Source organism: Eptatretus burgeri, chromosome 2, assembly GCF_056783735.1.
Source record: "Eptatretus burgeri isolate ZD-2024b chromosome 2, Ebu_testis_v1, whole genome shotgun sequence".
NCBI classification, from domain to species: Eukaryota; Metazoa; Chordata; class Myxini; order Myxiniformes; family Myxinidae; genus Eptatretus; species Eptatretus burgeri.
This window is the reverse complement of record NC_140962.1, coordinates 13,022,412-13,044,807: the sequence shown is the minus strand read 5'-3', so window position 1 is coordinate 13,044,807 and position 22,396 is coordinate 13,022,412. Positions and strand designations below refer to the sequence as shown.

At 43.5% G+C, this 22,396-nt stretch overlaps 1 protein-coding gene across 5 annotated transcripts in view; it reads left to right on the top strand.

The window, feature by feature from the left end:
• SLC29A1 (solute carrier family 29 member 1 (Augustine blood group)) overlaps positions 1–18,938 on the top strand; it is a 67,373-nt gene extending 48,435 nt beyond the window's left edge. For all 5 annotated transcript variants that reach the window (XM_085863363.1, XM_085863391.1, XM_085863377.1 and 2 more), the window contains 7 exons: positions 2,693–2,790; positions 2,970–3,039; positions 3,270–3,352; positions 5,173–5,278; positions 6,162–6,247; positions 9,693–9,889; positions 14,543–18,938. In XM_085863363.1, coding sequence (XP_085719489.1) covers positions 2,693–2,790; positions 2,970–3,039; positions 3,270–3,352; positions 5,173–5,278; positions 6,162–6,247; positions 9,693–9,889; positions 14,543–14,648 — 746 coding nt within the window. In that variant the 3' untranslated portion in view covers positions 14,649–18,938. The remainder of the gene's footprint in view (positions 1–2,692; positions 2,791–2,969; positions 3,040–3,269; positions 3,353–5,172; positions 5,279–6,161; positions 6,248–9,692; positions 9,890–14,542) is intronic.
• Positions 18,939–22,396: the final 3,458 nt, after the last annotated feature.

Genomic DNA, 22,396 nt, shown 5'->3' with positions numbered 1-22,396 from the left:
AAGATCTGTTGGCCATCTCGAAGAAAAATGGCCACACACACACACACACACACACACACACACACACACACACACACACACACACACACACACACACACACACACACACACACACACACACACACACACACACACACGCACCTCTTATTGTATAGATATGTCGAATGTCATTTTAAGCTTCTCTATTAATTACCTCATTAAACTAAATGAGTTGCTATTGCTTGGTGACATGGGATTATTGCACTTTCTCAAAGTTTGCCCAATTTTGTCTTTTGTCAATTGTTTATTAATGTCCTTGTATTCCATGTAAAATTACATTTATGTCTCCTAATGTCCTGCGTACAAATGCATTCCTCCACCATGAGTTGTAGGTCAACATTTTAATAGACTGTAGTGAAGTTAATAGCGTGCCATCGCAAATCCACACGCTTCCCATCTAAAGCAAAGTTGAGAGATGACAAAAAGTTCCACCAGCAATGACCCAATATCAAATTTTGAGTTTAAAAAGAAATCTTCTGTTTGACCCCTGTGACCCTAATTCTCCACTCCTGGGGCATGAACAGGGGTAAAATACCAAAAATCGTCGCATATTCCATGTGTCCCAGGATGTTGATTGCACACACAAAGTTTCATTTTAAAATGTGCCCTGAATTGCATTTTTGGTATTTGATACTTTGACCCCGTCCCAAGGTCCCAGGGGGTGGGGTCCAAAATGACACTGCTCTCGCACCTTCTTGCCTTATGCTGATTATAAGTACCAATTTTGGTGAATTTCTGCACAACCATTTTTGAGAAGATAGCGTGACAGATGGGCAGACAGATCCAATCACAATACATACATTGGGACCATACTCCGTGCAGAGCGTTGGTGTTGCCGAGGCAGTCTCCTTGGCTATTGGGTGCAATATTGGATGGTTCACCACTCTGACACAGGATACCAGCAAGCTGGCACTCATTTTGCCGACCTCAGAAAGATGACAGGCAGAGTCAACCCCACCTGGTATTAATTCAACAGCCAAGTGGGATTTGAACTCACGATCCTCGGATCCCAAGCCCACCACCCTAACCATTAAGCCAAAACCAGGAATGATCACAATAGTCCCTTGTTTTATTGGGTTTTTTTGTTTCTTTTTTTTTGTTGTTGTTAAGTGTGGGGATAAATACAAATAACAAAAGCTGGACATAAAGTTGTTACAGCAACTAAAGATCAATTTAATGTGGGGCAATGCAATAATTCTGGCCACATGTGAGAATTGTGTTTTCTTTTTAATTTTAGCTTGGCCTTGACAATGACAAATGTAGAACAGAAAGAAGCAGAATTGCAAAAAAAATAAAATCTGGATTTTGGGTGTTTAACCAGGAGGGAGTTACTTGAAGAACCTATATATACATCCTGGAGTTTCCTGGGGAGGGTAAGAGGGCAGAGGGAGCTCGCCGAAGGAGAGTCGGTTTAAAAATACAAACGGATAACTGACCTTTTACTAGGAAAGACAGATGTGATGCTGGGGTACCAGTTGTTGGGGGGGGGGGGAGAACAGTTCTCCATTGTGCTGCACAGACCTTGTAGGCTGTGAGTAATTCTGGCTTTTCAAGGCATGACTTGGAAGAATGGAGAATGCCAGGTGTACTGCTGGTTTTGGAGGCTGGCATTGCAATGTGGTTGGCCCAGTCATAATTCCATCACCCCCATCCTGATTCCATTGAGGCCTACAAGCTCATGTCGACTGACATAGAAATCGGATTACCAACCAGGACTTTAAAAAAATTTGCAAAACTTGTCCTGGCATGCAGGACAATTATTAAAATGGTAGTCTGATGTAACTATTTTGGTGAGGGGCTTTGATGAATTAAATTGACATGAATAGCTTCTTTTGATTTCTGTATTTTCTGAGATTCATGGATATCTGATGTAAAAGTTTTGGGGTAGGCTACATTCTGTCTTGGAAATATTCCACGATCTTGTGTATGCAAATAATGGCACGGCCTCGTTTGCAGCAAACATAAAGTAAATGGTCTCACCTTGTTCTGTGATCATTTATTGGCTGACAGGAAATGATTTGGCCTTTCACTGAGCGCTTTAGTGTTTGCATGCCACCATTGTGTCAATGGCGGGGCATGATTCTATCGAGCATAAAAACGAGGTAAAAATAAGTAGATGGTTAAAAGCTAGTGGAACTGCAAATAGCTGGCTACATAAATGGGCGTTGTGGGAAGACGTGTACAGAAGCACGATAACACCGGTTCATTGCATTTCTGGCCAGTAATCACAGTGCATTGCTTGAGCTATGAGACGAATTTGAAACCATGTGTCAGTCACAGATGTGAAACCACTGTCATGTCAAGGCTCCAAAATATAAAGATAAAAAGGCCAAAAAACAGATGATCAACTACAAACTTCCAATGGTCTTTTACATTTATTCAATATTGTATTTCCTGCTCAGCAAATTAACGTAACCAAAATATTCCTGTCAAATGAGGCCTCAGTATGGTGAAAGACAGAAAACACGCACACACACGCACATACACGCACACACACACTTTTCCTAAAAATAAAAAAATCCTCCAACTGAAGCCCTTTTAGGGCTCATGAAAACACACAAATCTGTATACTATACGTACATGCATAAGAAGTATCTTTTAATTTGTATGCAAAATCTTTAATCGCAGCTATACTATTCCCATGTCACTGTAGTGGGCAGCGACATGGCGGAATCTGCCTTCTGGTACTTCTTGACAGCATGCGTTGTTACACTCTTTGCCACCACATCGTATTTGGCCTTAGGTTACCTGGTAAGGACATTTGTTCTTCCTCACTAGCTGACGAGCATCACACACACCTCTTTGAAAAAAGTTCTGTTTATTCTCCATTCAAGGAAAACGAGGAGATTGCATGCAGATTGCCCACTCCCACACCTCCTTAACCCTCATATGTGCATTGTGCCTGTTTCTCTTTCCCCTCACTGTTCCAGGAGTTTGCACAGTATTACTTTCATAGCTGGTCAGCCAACACCGGTAACGGAATGGATGCCATTGACAAAGGTCTGTTTGCATGCATCCACTGTCCCTTAAACCCACCTGCTGCTGTGTATTGTAATCCCACCTCGTGTCACAGCGTGAATAAACCAAATTCCATTCATACTTGACCGTAACTGATGGTGTTGCAACACACCACGCTTCCCACTTAGTGTGATGTATGTACACGACCCGAGTGTGTCGTGAGATAAAAAATAACATGGGTGATGTGTTGTGTCTCGGTCTGAACTTTTCAGAAATCAAGAAGGCTTCAGTGCCTTTGACAGAAGCGGGGCCGAAGGAGTCCAAACACGCCTCTTTGTGGGTGGTCTTCCGCAAGGTGCTGATGCGTGCATCGAGGCAGTGCGATGAGAAGTCGAAAAGGGATGATATAACCCTTAAAATGTTTGTTTTTTCCAAAATGCGAGTCTCTTAAATCCCAGGTTACTTTACAAAACTGCACCACAGCAGTGCAGTCTTTGTTGTTGACCTTTGTCAATCAAGTTGATTTTTTTAATTAGATATTTGCATTTGAGAGTAAAATATCAAAGCAATTAACACTGTAACATCAACTTGTTGGTTTAAAAAAAAAAAAAACTAAAAAGATGAGACATTAAAAAAAGTTAAAGATGGGATTTTTAAGAGAGATTTTTAAACTGCCATTGAAGGGGTTGTATAAATCTTGAAAGGCAACAAATTCCAAAGTTTAGTGGCATATTGACAATGCACGGTCACCAAAAGCCTTCATCCTTGTGTGGGAGATGAGCAGGAAATTCCTGCTGTTAAACCGTAGCATTGTTGTTGGTATGGAAGGGAAAATCCTTGCTGCTATGGTATGATTAAATTGGAGCAAGTTTAATTTTCGCTTCAAAAGTTATCAACAATACTTTGAAATCAATGTGTTGGCACACTGGAAGCCAGTGAAGAGTCTTGAGGATTGGAGTGATATGATCGTATTTACGAGCTTGAAGGACGAGCTTCGCTGCCATATTCTGCAGAAGCTGGAGGTTTGAGAGAAGAGGCGTGTAAACCTACGAAGTCAGTTGCAGTAATCCAAGCGTGACGTGACAACAACATTAATCAAGATTTTGGTTGTCCTCCAATTTGAACATGAGAGAATTTGAGCAATATTAAAAAGATAAAAGGAAATGGCTTACAGATTGTCACAATATGTGAGATATAAAAGTGTGTTCAGTCCATGGTGACACCAAGATATTATTAATTGTAGACCAAGGGATTAGCTGTTGGTTGCTGTTTCACCATCTGAGGATGCAGTTGTTTGTTTGTTTGTTTTTAATAGAAAGGGACAAAGGACCAGCACATCCATCTCAACAGCATTAAGTTTGAGAAAATTTCTGGACATCCATATTTTAAGTTCAAGCAAGCAGGAAGTCGGAGTTTAAGAATTGAGCAAGTCATCAGGTTCAGGAGACTGGCAGATCTGGGAATCATCAGCATAGCAATGAAAACTGGAGAGATGACATACAGTATGTTATATCAATGGGTAAGAGCCATGTTTTGCCTGTTTTAGATCTGGCAACATTGAGCGTATAACGTCAGCAGAGCAGTTCCAAGATGTAAATTCCTGTCCCAGTCGTACACCTGCTGTAGCGATAAACCTGCGCCACCATATTTCATCTTCATTCTGCGATGAATTTCACTGGGTTTCGCACCCTCACTTCCCAAGAAACGGATGATAGAATGTTGCTCCTCCCTGGTGCATGCTTCGAAGGGAGCCGCCGTCTTGGAACTGATCTGCTAACGTCATACGCTCAATGTTGCCAGATGTAAAACAGGAAAAACATGACTCTCACCCAGAGATATAACATATGTCCTCTACAACTACACACATTACATTCTCTAATTTATATCACCATTTTAAGGTTACTTATTGACTGCCCCTCATGTTATGGTCAGCAGTGTCAAAAGCAGCTCAGTGCAGGAATATTATAATTGCAGGTAATCCTTGATCTTCTTGTATAGGATGTCATTAGTAACTTTTAGGACAGTCTCTGTGCCATGTGATTCTAAAAGGTTCTTAAGAAGAATAGTGATGTATTGATTGGTGGTATTGCAAGAGCTGATTGGCAGTAGTACATTATTCCATCGTGTGATGACCTGCTGTGTATGTTCTTGCATTTCCTTGCACTCCCATTCCAGCTATGGGTAATGGCACTGTCGGTGACTGTTGTCTTCTGGGTAACAATTTCCGTGTTCCCGGTGGTTACTGGGAGGGTCCATACCATGAGCACCAACGAGTATTGGGGTAAGGATGGAACATGATTCGTTGTTCCACCATCATTCTTTTACTTAAGTTCTCATCTGATGAAGCTTTTACATCTACAAGCCATGCCAAAAACTGCAGGATTGTTTGATTTTACAAGGAAAGGCAGGATAGCTGAGATGTATGCACACTGCCCTCTGCACTGCCCAGCCTGAGCTCAAGTTTCGAACCAGCTATAAACTGTCGCTCTGGTGTTTCTCAGACAGGGTTATATTGTCCTTTGTGAAGAGTAGGCGAATTGTCGCCGGCATACGGAACAAATTCCTGCCCTACCCTCCTTCAGTCAAACCTCAGGCATGGCCAGTCAGTTCGTGAAATATTTCTCCCAAGAACATTCCCTGGTCAACCCCTCAAGAAGGTTGGAATAATTGGGGCCATTAAAGTAGTACTGTAGGAGATTTAATTTGTCCACTTGCACTGTTCCCAGGGTCATTGCTGTACCTTGCTCAAATTGTGTGCCTGCAGTCTTGCAGACTCCACAAATCCTTTACTGTGGTGACATAATTCTACCGACAATCGTGATTATGATGATTTATCCAGATGTTTGTTGGAGAACCAGCTTGCATAGCCATGAATACATAGAACATCCATCAGTGGATGCATCGTACAAAGTACTGTGCATGATTGTCTTCTTTTTAGAGGGTCAAGACAATGCCGTGGATGTTCTGAGCAGAATTCTGTTTTTTTTTTTTTTCTTCTATTTTGTCTGTGTTGTGTTAAGAATCCTGGCTTTGTCTTTAAGTTGCAGCACTGTTTGCACCTTAAAGGTGAGGTACAATTGAATTATTTGATCACTGTACTGTATTGCATGCATTCTTCTGCAAATGAACATGCTTTGTGAAACTTTGCTTGCTCTTTCCTTCAGGCAAATTATTCTCACCAGTAAGCTGCTTCCTCCTCTTCAACATTGCAGACTTTCTTGGTCGTAGCCTTACTGCCTTCATCATGTGGGTGAGTTGTATTTTCTATCAACATGGGATAGAAGTTGTTGACTGTGGAAGTGATTTGTGATAGGGCATATTCACCCTTTCTGCTTCGGCCTGGAAACCCCCTCCATCCTTCGGGTCTTCGAAAATAAATAGATGGCCCTGAAACTAAGGGCTGGATATCTGAACATATTAATCCTGTAGCAGAGTAAAACTGGTGGTCAGCAGAAGAATGTACAGTATATCAATGTAGGCAATCATGTAAATGTGACATTATAGTCCAGGAAATCTAGACGGGAGCTCTGCGCTGGGCCGCGCTATGAGAGGGTGTAGGGCAGCCCGGAATCATGGCGAAACCCAATCCTTATCCCTGTGTCGTAAGAGGCGACCAGGGTTGCGTCAGGAAGGGCATCCGGCGTAAAACCTGTGCCAAATTAGTATGCGGATCATAGCGGATGATCCGCTGTGGCGACCCCTAACGGGAGCAGCCGAAAGAAGAAGAGTCCAGGAAATCTAGCCTTTTTTCATTCAACTTGAAACATAATGCAACATAATTTTTTTCCCCCACAATGCATTTCTATGAAGTCCCCAGAACACTATACTAAAACTCCTAAGAAATCTCTGTTATGGAAAAATGAATAATTTTCTTAAATCCAATATGGCCACCAAATATCAATATCTCACCATCTCTTTTCTTAGATGGAATATTCAAGTGATTTCAAATTCTAGAATGGGTTTTTTGGATATGAGATTGCATTTGGAATACAGTAAATCCTCAAATATCACGGGGGTTAGGTTCCTGGAAAATGCCGCGATAGTTAAATCCGTGGAAACCAAGGGCCAATGAGAAAAGGGGGGTTCAGTTCCTGAGCTTCGAGGAAATAGAGGAATGTGGGTGGCAGCTAAGAATCAACATTACAATTGAAACTAGGAGGGCACTCGGTAGAGCGCATCCCTCCGCCATGTAATTCCCTGATCCACGGGAACATATCGGGCACAATACATTTTCGAAATATTTTTTACATTATGATTACAATACACTTTTGCTTGCCAAAGTAAACATCTCTCTGGCTGTTATTAGAGAACCACCTCAGTGCCGTCAAGTCTGGCATTTTACTCAGGCTAATTGGCAGGGTCTCCAAGCAGCCATCAAACTTCTACACTGGTCTCCCATCGCCACTTTCTCCAAAATCAACTCATCCTGGGAATTAATTTCAAAAAAACTTGCTCTCATGCACAGAATTATCCCTTCTCGTCTTCAGTTGGCCTACCCCTCCTCCTGCCCATGGTTCACTTAAGCTGGTGGCGAGGCAGTTGTCCTGAACGAACTTGCCTTTGCTTCATGGAAAGCAAACTCAACTGAGGGTAATCTCAGTTCTTTCCATAGAGCTCAGAACAAGTGTGTATCTACCCTCATGAGAGCCAGAAAACAACATCTTTCTAATCTCAAGTCTGAACTCTCAAACCTTTCTTCCTCCTCCAAATCCTGGTGGTGTCTAATGAAATCTGTTTCTGGTGTATGTTCCCTCTCCATCCCCTCCGTTACCTCAAATGGCCGCACTGCTGATACTGCACGTGAAAAGGCTGAATGCCAAAACTTGGTGTTTGCATCTAAATCTTGTGTCCAAAACCGATCGCTTTCTGTCCCCACCTTACCCAGTCGCACCCAACTGTCCCTGGACTCTGTGTCCTTTTCTTCTGACATAGTGGAGAGTTTGCTGTCAAACCTCGACTCAGATTCTGCAACCGGTCCAGACGGCATTAGCCCACGTGTCCTAAAAACCTGCCCTTCTGCTCTTGCTCACCCTCTCTCTGTTCTATTCACTCTCTCATTTGCTTACGGTCATCTGCCATCTGCTTGGAAATCAGCAAACATTACCACTGTGCATAAAAATGGTGCAAAAACAGATATCTGCAACTACAGACCAATCATCAGCAAGGTTATTGAATCCATCATTGCTTCAGACATTAAATCCTTCCTCTTCTCCAATGGCTTGATTTCCGATCATCAATTTGGTTTCAGACCAGGTCTCTCGACTCTGGATATGTATGCTGCTTCTGCTCGCTCAACAATGGATGGAGGTTCTCAATGCCGGACCAGAAATCAGAGCCGTATCCCTGGACTTATCTCGTGCTTTTGACACGGTCTGGCACCCTGGACTGCTCACCAAACTCTCTTCCGATGGTATCCAAAGCCATCTCCACCCATGACTCGCAGACTTCCTCTCCTGTCGCAGTCAACGTGTGGCCCTTAATGGAGTTCTTTCATCCCCTCTTCCTGTCCAGGCTGGAGTTCCTCAAGGCAGCGTTCTCGGCCATGTTCTTTTTCTACTTTTCATCAATGATCTCTCTGACCCCACCCATTCTTCCCTTGCCTCCTCCCACCCCACCCATTCTTCCGTGCCTCCTCCCACCCCACCCATTCTTCCCGTGCCTCCTCATCCCACCCCACCACTTCTTCCCGTTCCTCCTCCTCCCACCCCACCACTTCTTCCCGTGCCTCCTCCTCCCACCCCACCCCTTCTTACTGTGCCTCCTCATCCCACCCCACCCCTTCTTCCCGTTCCTCCTCATCCCACCCCACCCCTTCTTCCCGTTCCTCCTCATCCCACCCCACCCTTTCTTCCCGTGCCTCCTCCTCCCACCCCACCCCTTCTTCCCATGCCTCCTCCTCCCACCCCACCCCTTCTTCCCATGCCTCCTTCTTCCCGTTCCTCCTCCTCCCACCCCACCCCTTCTTCCTGTGCCTCCTCCTCCCACCCCATGCCTTCTTCCTGTGCCTCCTCCTCCCACCCCACCCCTTCCTTCTTTCCCCTCCCTCTTATATATTGTATTAGACCGCTGCCATGATCACTGCAAACAAAACATGCATTACTTCATTTGAGTTGTTATCAAAATGTACCTTTGTTTCCTCAAAACGGAATCTTTATTTAATGTCAGAAGACACGTTCAGTCTTCAGATGCATATCAGCCAGAGGCCTATGAACAAACAGCTATGCAGAGTGGCGATTTCTGGGTGGTTGGAGGGAAAGGCGTGGCCTCGCTAATGGGCGATGTTTGTGACGTGGGGGGGGAGAGGAATAGCCTGTAGAATGGGTGGGGCTTGTGACCCACCCACAGACACTCAGCTTTATATCTAAGATTGTGGCATATCTACCAAATATTCACACCCTCATGTGACATGTTTTTCTCCTTTTCTTCTTACTCTTCCCAATCCTCTTTCCCTCTTCCTCCACCCCAACCTCCCACATTCCCTACATTTTGCATATGGAATATGTTGATGGCCTCAGTTTCGTGTTGCATGTGCTTCACTTTAATTGATGCTGCATAACAAATACGAGTCATTCTCACAGTGCAAGTTTAACACAAGGTTTATTCAAATCAGTTGCTGAGTTGTTTTTGTTTTGTGTTTTTCTTTCTTCCTTTCACCCTCTCTCTCTCTATCTCTCTCTTTCTCTCTCTCCCTCAAGCCTCGAGCAGAGAGCCGTTTGCTCCCGTTCTTTGTACTTCTTCGTATCATATTCATCCCTTTATTTCTTCTCTGCAACATTGAAAAAAGCCTCCTGCCAACCATTTTTCACCATGATGCCTTCTTCATACTGTTCATGATTGGCTTTGGGACCTCCAATGGCTATCTTGCCTCGCTTGCCATGGCGTATGGACCAAGGTGACTTTACATGGAACTTTTATAGATATATGTTTGTAACATTTATAGATGTGCAATTTTATAACATAGATGTACAGTATAGGGTTTGGAAAGAAAGTTGAAAGGCAAATTGGAGAGATCAGTGTCTGTAAGACCAAGGAGACCAACAGTCTTTGATCTCTCCACTTTGCCTTCCAACTCCTGCTCCAAACCCTGCACATCTATAAATATTACATAAATTACACATCTATAAATGTACAGACCTGGAGTCATTTGTAACAATCAACTGCATGCAGAATAATTCTACCAGAATGTGGTGTGTGCTTGCAATTGTGCATATGGATGTGCAATGTGAGGATGAATGCACATACAAGTGGCATGGAACTCAGAGAGTAATTGATTGTTCACGACTCACTCATCACCTTTGGATACTACAAAAACATGAGCTTCAGAATTCAAGTCGTTGAAAAGATCTTCGAATGCCTCCATCTTTCTGTTTCAATGCCATAGTTTTGTCCTTAGTTTTTCCAGCCATATTGTTTTTGTCCTGTGGCATAAATTCAATAAAGCTAGTGCATATTGATACTAATATAATGGTGTGTGTGTGTGTGTGTGTGTGTGTGTGTGTGTGTGTGTGTGTGTGTGTGTGTGTGTGTGTGTGTGTGTGTGTGTGTGTGTGTGTGTGTGTGTGTGTGTGTGTGTGTGTGTGTGTAAAAACAGGCTGCTACGATTTCTTAACGATAAAGTTTATTTTTCACTTTCCTCACTCATATTTAATGCCTGTTCATCATAGCTACGAATCATTGTGTACATCGCTTTTGTAAGTACTATAAGTTTTCAAATTAAGAGCTTGGAGCTATCTCATGTGTTGTATGATATGCTTTAACATGATTTACTCTCACAGACTAATTAAAGTATATCATACTAATATTATTTCGGTTTTGAAGCTCGGATATCGTCCTTACTAAATAAGTGTTAAAATCTGTCGTAAAATCTGATAATTTAAAGAAATAACGGCTCTTATAACTAAGCTGATATAACTATTTACTTTAAGCAAGCAAGGCAATGTTCCCTCCTCGATGCATACACAAGAGAATGTGTGATTTCGAAAGCATTAAACTTATCTTTTTCTACTGTTTGGAGAATTATATTGAGTAAACACAAAATATCGGAATGTAACAAAATTAATTAGCTTCATTGAGCTGTATGATTTCATGCATTCACTGCAAGACATCATGCCCTGTCCCCCAGAGGGGTTGCCTATCCATTGTGTCTGCCAGATCTGTGTCTATATTTTCAGAGGTTTCGCAAGGTGCTCTACAGGGAATCAAAGCAAATCTGGTAAAAAATGGACATTTCAAAAATAAGCGAAAACATTTGCATGGACCTCAAACCAATATACACGTGACGCGTGCATAGACGAGTAGGCAAAATAGCGGATTTTCTGCAATGTTTATTTCACGGGTGATTGAACTTTGCGATGTCTCCAGAGTTGTTCTGCATTAATCTGCAACTCTTTTGTGGATAGTCATTTTATTTAATTAACTGCTGCATGCGTAGTAAAGACAGGCTTTAAAGTTATAAGGATCCTTTATGGCATGCAGCAACAACCTAGCCAACCATTCCTTATCAACCATTTAATTGGAATGCTTGCATGAGTGCTTAAGCCATTTGCCAAGTGCCCACTGTCAATAGCAGTTCTGAGCAATGCGTTCACTCTCTGCGGACACTTTTGCCACACCACGTCACCCTGAGCGAGTGGCTCGTGCTCAGTCACCCTGAGCGAGTGGCTCGTGCTCAGTCACCCTGAGCGAGTGGCTCGTGCTCAGTCACCCTGAGCGAGTGGCTCGTGCTCAGTCACCCTGAGCGAGTGGCTCGTGCTCAGTCACCCTGAGCGAGTGGCTCGTGCTCAGTCACCCTGAGCGAGTGGCTCGTGCTCAGTCACCCTGAGCGAGTGGCTCGTGGCTCAGTCACCCTGAGCGAGTGGCTCGTGGCTCAGTCACCCTGAGCGAGTGGCTCGTGGCTCAGTCACCCTGAGCGAGTGGCTCGTGCTCAGTCACCCTGAGCGAGTGGCTCGTGGCTCAGTCACCCTGAGCGAGTGGCTCGTGGCTCAGTCACCCTGAGCGAGTGGCTCGTGCTCAGTCACCCTGAGCGAGTGGCTCGTGGCTCAGTCACCCTGAGCGAGTGGCTCGTGCTCAGTCACCCTGAGCGAGTGGCTCGTGCTCAGTCACCCTGAGCGAGTGGCTCGTGGCTCAGTCACCCTGAGCGAGTGGCTCGTGGCTCAGTCACCCTGAGCGAGTGGCTCGTGCTCAGTCACCCTGAGCGAGTGGCTCGTGCTCAGTCACCCTGAGCGAGTGGCTCGTGGCTCAGTCACCCTGAGCGAGTGGCTCGTGCTCAGTCACCCTGAGCGAGTGGCTCGTGCTCAGTCACCCTGAGCGAGTGGCTCGTGCTCAGTCACCCTGAGCGAGTGGCTCGTGCTCAGTCACCCTGAGCGAGTGGCTCGTGCTCAGTCACCCTGAGCGAGTGGCTCGTGCTCAGTCACCCTGAGCGAGTGGCTCGTGCTCAGTCACCCTGAGCGAGTGGCTCGTGCTCAGTCACCCTGAGCGAGTGGCTCGTGCTCAGTCACCCTGAGCGAGTGGCTCTTGCTCCGTCACCCTGAGCGAGTGGCTCGTGCTCCGTCACCCTGAGCGAGTGGCTCGTGCTCCGTCACCCTGAGCGAGTGGCTCGTGCTCCGTCACCCTGAGAGAGTGGCTCGTGCTCCTTCACCCTGAGCAGGTGGCTCGTGCAATAACACCCAATTTCCAAGCCGTTTGCCGTATTAACATGTTTTCTAAATTACCGAGCCAAAATTTTTTTTTTTCTACGTGTTACACTCAGCTCTTTATAAAGAATAACATTTGTGAACATCTCCCTGAAACGTGTATAAATGCAACATTGTTTTTCAGTAGAAGCGACTGAAGGTTTCTGGGTTGTGTACAGCAAGTACTGTAGTTGGTATTTGTCTCCGGATGTGTCAGGGCGGTATTTATGTTTGGACGGGAGTTTGTCTCCAGACCATGTTTATGTTATGACTGGTAGAAAATGGATTTCACACATTATTTTGTTTCCATCGTCACTGATTCGATGCAGAATCATTTTGATGAGACTGTATGAATTGTAATTAACACTCCATCGTGCGTCTACCTTCCCTTCTTCTCACCTCACATTGTCTTCCCTTCCCCCACTCCTCCTCCCTCCCCCCTCCTTCCTCTCTCCTTTGCCCTACCCACTCTCTCCCCCATCCGTCACTCTCTCTTCTCCTCTTTTTCTCCCTCCCCTCTTTAGTATTACCATCAGTGAAATGACGGGTAGTATTTTCTGGTATCTAATAGATAAAGCTGTTTCTAACCACTCACTCACTCATATTAAAGATCGGTACCTTCCAGGTGACCTTGAAAGGTGAAATTTTGTGTGCTGATGGACATTGAAGCCGATACACTGGGAAAAATCACAGACTCGTCAGACAACATCCATATATATAGAAATACATATATAGAAAAAAAATGCATGTGAGCAACCCGAAATGATGTGGAAGCATGGTAGTTTTGTGTGCCGACGGACATCAAAGCTGGTACACCAGGAAAAATCACAACACCGTCGAAAGCATCCGTAAATGAAAAATCAAATGCACCTGAGCGACCCGAGACAATGGGAAAGCACGGTTTGTATGCTTATACAATAACAATATATAAACACGTGTGTGTGTGTGTGTGTGTGTGTGTGTGTGTGTGTGTGTGTGTGTGTGTGTGTGTGTGTGTGTGTTTTCACATATATACATACACATACACAAATACACACTATCAATCGCAAATCATGAAATGGGGCCCTGTGCTTCGCGCATTCATGGGATTTTTTTTCTTTTTCCCTTATGAACCACGAACCGCCGGGAACCTATCCTATTTTCCCCATTGAAACAATGCCCCAACATTTTCAGATTCGAATTCGACATCCACGACATTTTTCAGGAGCGTATCCCCTGCAAATTTTGTGCTGGGACTGCATTACAATGTTTCAGGTGTTTGTTTATTAAGGAGTCGTGATCTGCAACAAAATGTAATGTGTTTTGAGCCAGTGCTGATATTTATTCTGCAGCTTGTTTTAAACACTGTACCTTGACATGATAACAAACATGTTGAAAAACATTACATTCCTGATTTATTGAAAAGGTCATCCCACAAAACAGCTCATTCATTTTTATGACCCTGGAAGTACCGTAGCTAATTATGCGTTGAGTATTGGGGAGGAATTAACACCTCGATTGTTTTGACTGAAAGCTTTGCTAACTACCGTAGTTTATTTTACTTCAACTTGTACTCCACATCGACTTGTAGGCCAAAAATTACGGTACTTTACTCGGCTTTTAAAATGAGCATCTCACCTCAACAAACATTACAAAGTTATACATGGTAAACAACTCATTTTGTAGATAAGTGTTAATGTCACACTGAACCAATACCCTGCCTTCGTCACTTGCAAATCATTTGTAACTGTTTATGTGCCATAAAATGTACGTATTTCATCATTTTTATTTATTTATTTATTTATTTATTTTTACATTGGCATGTCAACTTTCCCTCTCAAAACCTCGAATGGCACATTTTCTTCTCACCCTTTCCTCCATTTCATTCCCCACAGATCCATTAAAGGAAGGGAGGCTGAGACTGCAGGATCCATCATGATGTTCTTTCTGGCACTGGGGCTATGCCTCGGGGCATGTTCTTCCTTTATCTTCGCTCTTTGATGAACTTAGGAGACACGAGCCACCTGGGTCTTCCATGAGCGAGTTTGTTGTGAGAGCTTTGAAAGTTTTGCGGTGTATTTGTGCATTTGGTTTCCTTTTATTATTATTATTATTATTTTCTTTTCTTTCATGAAAATACATGGCTGTACACTATTCCATGTAAATATTTGAAGTGTTGTTTGACACAGTGCAGTGAAACTGCACTGCCATGTTTGTTGAAAGCCTACCATGCACAGTTTGCTTATGGGTCATACCTTCGTGGATACCTGAGAAGGCTTTCAAAACTGTTTAGATCAGAAAGTTCCTTTGCAAGAGGGAAGTCCAAGCATCGGCTTTGGAATCGAGTCCATAAGTTATCCACTTACCCAAATCGAAGAGATGTTGAGTTGGTGGTATCTGTGTGTGGGATGTGCAGCAATTTTTACCCCTCAGCCCGAATTGAGCTGAAAAAGGGGTATTGTCGTCACAGGCGTTGTCTGGGCGTCCGTCCGTCTGTCAACTTTGGGTTTCCGTCAATTTCGAGGAGAACGCCTTGTCCGATTAAATCCATTTTTGCAGGGTATGTTGACGTTGAGTAGAGGAAGGTTCCTTTCAAAAATGGGCGCTGCGATTTTCAATGTGGCCTCCATGGCAGCCATCTTGAAATTGGTTTCCATCGATTTCGAGGAGAACGCCTTGTCCGATTAAATCAATTTTTGCAGGGTGTGTTGGGGTTGAGCAGAGGAAGTTTCCTTTCGAAAATGGGCGCGCTGCGATATTCAGTGTGGCCGCCACGGCAGTCGTCTTGAAATTGGTTTTCGTCAATTTCGAGAACGGCTTGGCTTGTCCGATTAAATGCATTTTTGCAGTGCGTGTGTTGGAGTTGAGTAGAGGAAGGTTCCTTTCGAAAATGGGCGCGCTGCGATTTTCACTAACCGCCACGGTAGCCATCTTGAAGTCTGATTGATTTTCGATATGACGTCCAACGTGCTCTAACTGACTGCATCATCGTGATATCACTGCTTCCTTTTAAAATGCATGGGCTGAGGGGTTACGCCCGCTTTGAGGAGCTATTTTTTACTTTCTTGCATTGATGCTTGTGTTTGCACTTCGGCCTTTGGCGAAAGGAAATACATGTTATTTTACCGCACTCCAACCGATTTTCAAACCTTGTTTACCATAAAAATACTTCTGAGGCGAGTATTTAGAGTACTTTCCACCGACAGTGGATCAGCCAAAATGGAGTGAAATTTCCTGTTTCACAGATGATTGTGATTTTCAAAACAATTTAATTTGGCTGCGGTTTGAAAATATCGTTGTGTTAAAAACAGACTGCAGTGTCAAAATGTAATTCTATGGTTTTGTTGTGCGTACATTTATTTTTCTTTTTACCGGATATTGTGTTTTGCAACATGTTCCAACAAAGTACCACGGCTACATTTTTGGAAATTGTTGAAATTACCGGTTGAACAATTGACTTCTCTAAAAGTTGGCAACATATGTACTTCAGTCGTTGGAATTGCTGCAAGTGATTTTGTAAAGCCTTATTTAAAAAATTTAAAAAATATATATATCTATATATATTCACAGCTTGTTTGCCATTCAAAGTTGACATTTCAGTGTTGTAATGCCAAAAAAAATCCTTCAACGTTTCTTTTTTTTTTGTGTGTGTGTGTGATGAGAGAGAGAGAGAGTCACAGGGTGACGAAGCAGAGTAATAGGGATGATGACAGAGAACAACCATACAAGTTGTGATGCTTTACCAAAAATTGAGGCACAGACTGTGTAGAGGAAGAGTAATGGTGATGGGTATTGTCGAGGAAAAATGAATTGATTTCTCAGTGACCACATTTTTGAGCAATACATTCAAAGACTCGAACTCCGCCGTGCCAGCTGTACATGTAGATATACATATATACCTCAGGCACCAATTTGTGCATCAAGGAAGGTTTCATTTTTCTTGTGTGCTGGAAATCAAGTTTTTAATTTTTTTTGAAGAACATTGTTTTGGCCGTACCATGGAATAGTACATATCCTTTATGAATCTTTGCATCCCTTCTGAGGATAATTGAACAATAATAATAATAACATGAATCCTCTCACCACTTTTGATCCACAGTAAAACAGTTATCATCATTTGACACCTGACAAGAAGCTGGAAAATTGTGTCTCTCCATGTCAACCCTCTTCCCCCCCACTCCACCCCCTTTCAAAAACAAAAAAGAAAGATACCTGCAGTTGGTGCCGTTTCCAGTTTTATAAAATAGTCCTATATTCAGCTTCATGTCTCCTTTGGGACAAATGTTTGCTTTCGTTTGTTTCACCTTAATAACCTGACGGTATAATCATTTCGTAAAACTCCAAACAAGTTGTACTGGGTATTCAGCGCTGTGTACATTTCAGTAAAAATGTTAAACCCTGCTTCAAATGCAGTTGTCAAATTATTAAAGGGAAGTGAGTGGAAAAAAAATAAAAAATAAAAAGTCAACTTGTTCAAGGATGTTGTCGAGGCCCAGGAGTTATTTTCTGTGCAATTTTTGGTTCTCTCTGTAAATTGTACCATTTTGAATTGGACGAACCAGGCTTCAACCAAGTAGTCGGGTTTTGCCTTTAAAATGGGTGATTGTCATTTACTATTTTGAGTTTTCGTAACTTACCATCATATTAAGTGGGACCAGTGATCATCGAACCTTTTTTTTTTTCATACAAACTAGTACGTGCCCGTAAAAAAAAAATTAATAATAATAAAAAATAAATAAACCACACAAGCCGTTTCTTCGCTCTCACGTGCCCGTACGTGCATGACCCGGAAGTTCGATATTCTTCGCAGTTACTATTATTGCAATTTATTTTTAATACAAAATTATTCAATTTGCGCCAACGTATTTTTAGCTTTTCGCAATGTCGTGGCAAGGAAAAACAAGAAGAGAAGAGAGAGAAAAAATTTACTTCCTGGTTCGGAGCATACCAGCACTCTGATGTTCCCGAAATTTATACACCATCTAATATGAAAACGATCATAACTTGGGCCATTGTGTTTATCTATAAATGCGCATAAGAAATTGAGAAATTATTAGAATACACGAAGTCATCACTCTCCCGTACGAAGCCCGTACGTTGTAACCCGTAATGGGGAACCTGGCTGAGCTTCCCTTCCCCATCGGCCACGCCCACGCAACAACGTGTCTTCCCATTGGTTTGGTAAATAAATGGCCAGAACTTGGGAAGCACTTGTCCGATTAATATCAAACCTTGAAAAGGCACATCCTCAGGTCCCCAGCAATATACCTGGCAAGTTTCAATTAGATCGGACCAGTGGTTGTCGAGAAACAGCGGTCACACACACACACACACACACAGACACACACACAGAGATTGCTGGAATTATAGATAGATGATACATTTTGAGAATTAATTAATTATTTTTACATGTGAAACTGCCCTCTCCTCCCTCCAATCAATCCCCACTGACATATTTTGGCTGCTACTACTACTACTTCTTCTTTAACAGCCCCGATAAAAACCACTTTAAGGGGTCAGCCAGTGAAAGATTTTGGTTGAGGTCTTTCAGGCTGGCCAGGTCTAACATTTTCCCGATGGTGGCAGGAATTTGGAATTTCTTCATGGTGCCGGCGATAGCTCACTTACTCTTCGCGGAGAGCATGGTGGGATCTTTAACGTCCCTCAATGCCGGAAGACGGGAGGCCCGGTTTAATGTCCGTCTGAGGGACGGCACACACATTGATGAATCGCCCTGCCTGTGAAACAATGAGAAAGTCAAGATTCAAACCCAGGATAGGCAGCTCAGAGTAATGTTCAGCAAATCATCGAAAGTGCCAACAATAGCCCTTATAACAGACAGTATAAAATGCACTTATTAAAGAAAAAATTAATTTTAAAAAAAGCCAATACAGTTTTTCAAGTTGTGTTGAATAATAATTATTATTATTATTTTTTAATACACTGATTGTGCTGTGGGGACTGACTATCGACAATGTTTTCATCATTGCTCTTTGTTTTACCCCCAAAAATTCCGTTGATGTTTCGTTTTCGCCTGGTTGTCCCAAACTACATTGTATCTTAAAAGAGCATGGGAAGATGATTTTTATTTTATTTTTTTCCACAAGAAACGAATTTCTTTTGTTGATGGAATGAACTTTGGACAAAGTTTGTGTGATGACAAAAACTTTGAACTTTTTCTGAATGTCTCCAAAGAGCCTTATATTTGTGGAAGTTGTTTGTCGATGTATATAATTTAATGTTTGTGGATTCTGTTAAGATTATTTGATGAAAAATAAAAATAAAAATGTGTTCACATTGTTAACTTGTCATTTATTCTGACTTAATGTCATAAATTCAGTTTATTTTTCAGGATGCATCTCCATATACACCTGAAGTTTCATTCGTGTTCCAAAGTATACCATTATGCCAGTTTATACTTTTTTTATATCTGGGGGTGATTGCGTTTTGCCCAATTTTTCCAGAAGCATTTATTTATATATGCCTGGTGTTGGCGTAATTGTTATGGTAGTGGGCTTGGGATCTAAGGATCTTGAGTTCAAATCCCACTTGGCTGTTGAAGTAATACCAGGTGGGGTTGACTCTGCCTGTCATCCTTCCGAGGTCGGCAAAATTAGTGCCAGCCTGCTGGTATCCTGTGTTGGAGTGGTGACCTGTCTAGGATTGTGCTCAATAGCCAAGGAGACTGCTTAGGCAGCACGAATGCTCTGCACAGAGTATGGTCCCAATGGATGGATGGATGGACAACTTGACTGGAAGCTAGATACGTAATTGTATAAAATATTTCTCATCTCCATTAGGTTTTTTTGTGCGATATGCTTTCCAATGCTTGGCATACACGAGTTAGCCAAAGAAAATGGTAGATGCACAAGGGGCATTTAAAAAGTATACAAATGAGATGTTGCAAGAGTCAATGAAAGAAAAGGCAATGTATTTTTTTAATTTTTCAACATACAAGTATACTATCAGATATACTCGTTAAAGATGGGTGGTGAGATTTGATATGACGAGAGGAAAGGACCAAAGGAGACCAGCAATCCTGTGATAGAAAGGTTGCCACCCACCGAGCTGATATACCCATTCAGAATGGCTTAAGCCTTAATTGATGGCATGAGATTTGATAGGATTGGTGGGGGGGGCGAGCATAGAAAAACAAAAACAACAATCCAATGATGATGATGATGGAAGCATCGATCACAAGAATGCCATGACATCACCCAGCAAGGTGAACACTTTGCAAAAAGTCAACTCCAACTCTATATTTTGCCGAAAGGGATAAATGTAGAAGATGTAAGAAAACTTAGATGGCATACAGGCATCATTCTAAGTCACTGCCAAAGAGCTGTCTATGTGGATGGATCATTTCCTCTTCCATGCTGCATATTAACACAAGGTATTGTATTGGGGTGCTACCTCCATCCTGAACCCCTTGGAATGAAATTTTTTTCTTTTAATCCCATAAAACCTAGCTATGCACCTCACGAGTACAACCACCAGTTTTAAACTCATTACGTTCAGAGCTTTCGGAGTGCTTACAAGTCAAACACAAACAAAAACGCTTCTCAAATTTTATACACAGCAGGATTGCTAATTATGCCGGACAAAATTTGGTGATGATGCACAAAGTGGTGGGAAACGGACAGACACCATACATTTATTAATGTAAATAGGAGTAAGGAAACATTTATTAATTTAGATACGAGTCAGAAAAAAAAATTCAACATCTTTACATATTGATATTTTCTTTTAAATCCCGACATTTGTTGGACTTAATGCAAGATCGAATCTCGTTCAGGGAACTATTTTGACACCCCTTGTAACATATCAAAATCGATTTACATTTCTTAATGCTCCACACCAGTTGTACTGGTGTCGTAATAAAATATTATATTACAATAAAAAAACAATAGGAGTTAAATATTTATTGTTCAAATGGAAGAAGACAATATTGTCAAAGCTAATTTTAAAAAAGAGTATTATATTGTTACGGCTGTGGAAATTCGCAAACCACCATTCAGGGCCCGTCGGTGAGATATCTCTAAGTACATGTGTAGTTCGCCCAAACCCGTTGTATAGAGGGAATTTATGTGATTCATTCGGGCTGCGATCCTTTGAGTTAGACGTTTTTCTGTTCTATCTTTATTTTGAACCAACCACGTCTCAACCGCCATCACACAACAACCACCTTAACCACCACGCCAGCCATCGTCACCAACTACAACCACGCTCCAACCCTCAGACAACGCCAACAGCCACGACCTTTACCTTCACAACTCAATCCCGCAAACATCGCATCACCGCCATTCCCAACGGCACCATAACCATCAACCACCACCGAAAACCTTCCACCACCTTCACCTCTCTCCTACGGCCATTCCCGCACCACCTGTGAACACTGAACGTCGGGCTGTCTCAGGCCCGTTCGGCGATTGGTGCCGAGCGCACCGAGCCGCGAGCGCAAATAGCGGCCTTTCCGAGGGAAAATTCGGATCAAGAACGCTACACGCCCACTTCTCCTCCGTCCAATTAGCAAGTGCGGGGCGGCTTGGCCCCGCCTCCAGGCGCTTCTGTGAAATCGATATATGCAAATTCTAGGATCGGGGAGGTTCACGCCCCCGTTTCCTCCGACCAATGGGCGAGCGTGGCTCCGCCCCCGAGGCCATCCTGATCCGAATATTTGCATATTAGCTGCTCCTGCCAGCCTATAAAATGGCGAGCGCAAGGCGAATCGTGGCAGAGTGAGTCAGTTTTGGTTGGAGAGTGGAAGCGAGCCGGGGGAAGAGAGTGTCATCGAGAGAATTGGGTTCTGGAGTCGGCTGAGAAGAGTTGTGGGAAGAGGCAAAGGAGCTCGGGTCCGAGGCGAGAAGGTCGGCGACGAGGTCGCGGTGTGGGATCGCTCGTCGCGGACCCAAGCCAGCCAGCCATCTCCCTCGCCCAGGGCATCAACAATTCCCCTTTCCCCTGTGCTGAGATAGTGCAAAAGGGGGCCCCGTTCCCACCCCACTCCAAAGGTCGTGCCAACGAAACCCGCCAAGGAGCACGGAGTTGGGGCACAGCCGCGCAGCCACATCTGCGGCTCGCCCGCCAACGCGTCACGAGGATGTGGGTAGGACCCCCCGGTCTCGCGGACCTGGCCGCTCCTCCAGGTCACGCGCACATTTGGCCTACAGGCCTGTCTGCCCCCTTGTCTAAGAGGGTGGCTTCTTTCCTTTGCTTTTGTGTAAATGTGTGTTGGCGCCGTCTGTAAAGTAGAACTGTATAAGTGTTGCCGTGTGTGCGCGTAGTGACGTAGTTGGTAGTAACTCTGCGTCGTTGCTTTTGTTTTGGTTGCTGTATGTGCATTTTGACTGTATGGCTGTATATATGTGCTTTCCATGTGCCAGGAAATAAATGTGCATTGTGTGAACTGTTTTCCCATTTCGCTTCATCTTTTCTTTATTGACCCTCCATTCTGCTTCACGTTAAGGGTTTGTAGTGGGTGCAAAACGCCCGGTAAATAATCTGAACCGTCGAGGTCGACGATAACACCGCTCGGTTATCCCGATAGAACGGAATGGGCCGCCCAAGCGGCTCGTGTCCGGAGTCGACCTGCGGCGAGGTACGATCGCCTGGTTTACCATCCGCGTGGGTACTTAGGTAGGTCGGGTTTGGCGAACAACCCTATCCTACGCGGGTGGCCGATTGGCACGATGGTGGTGAGGTCGAAAGGCCCACCCGTGACTGGCTCCGGGCGATAGTTCCCGGAGGGT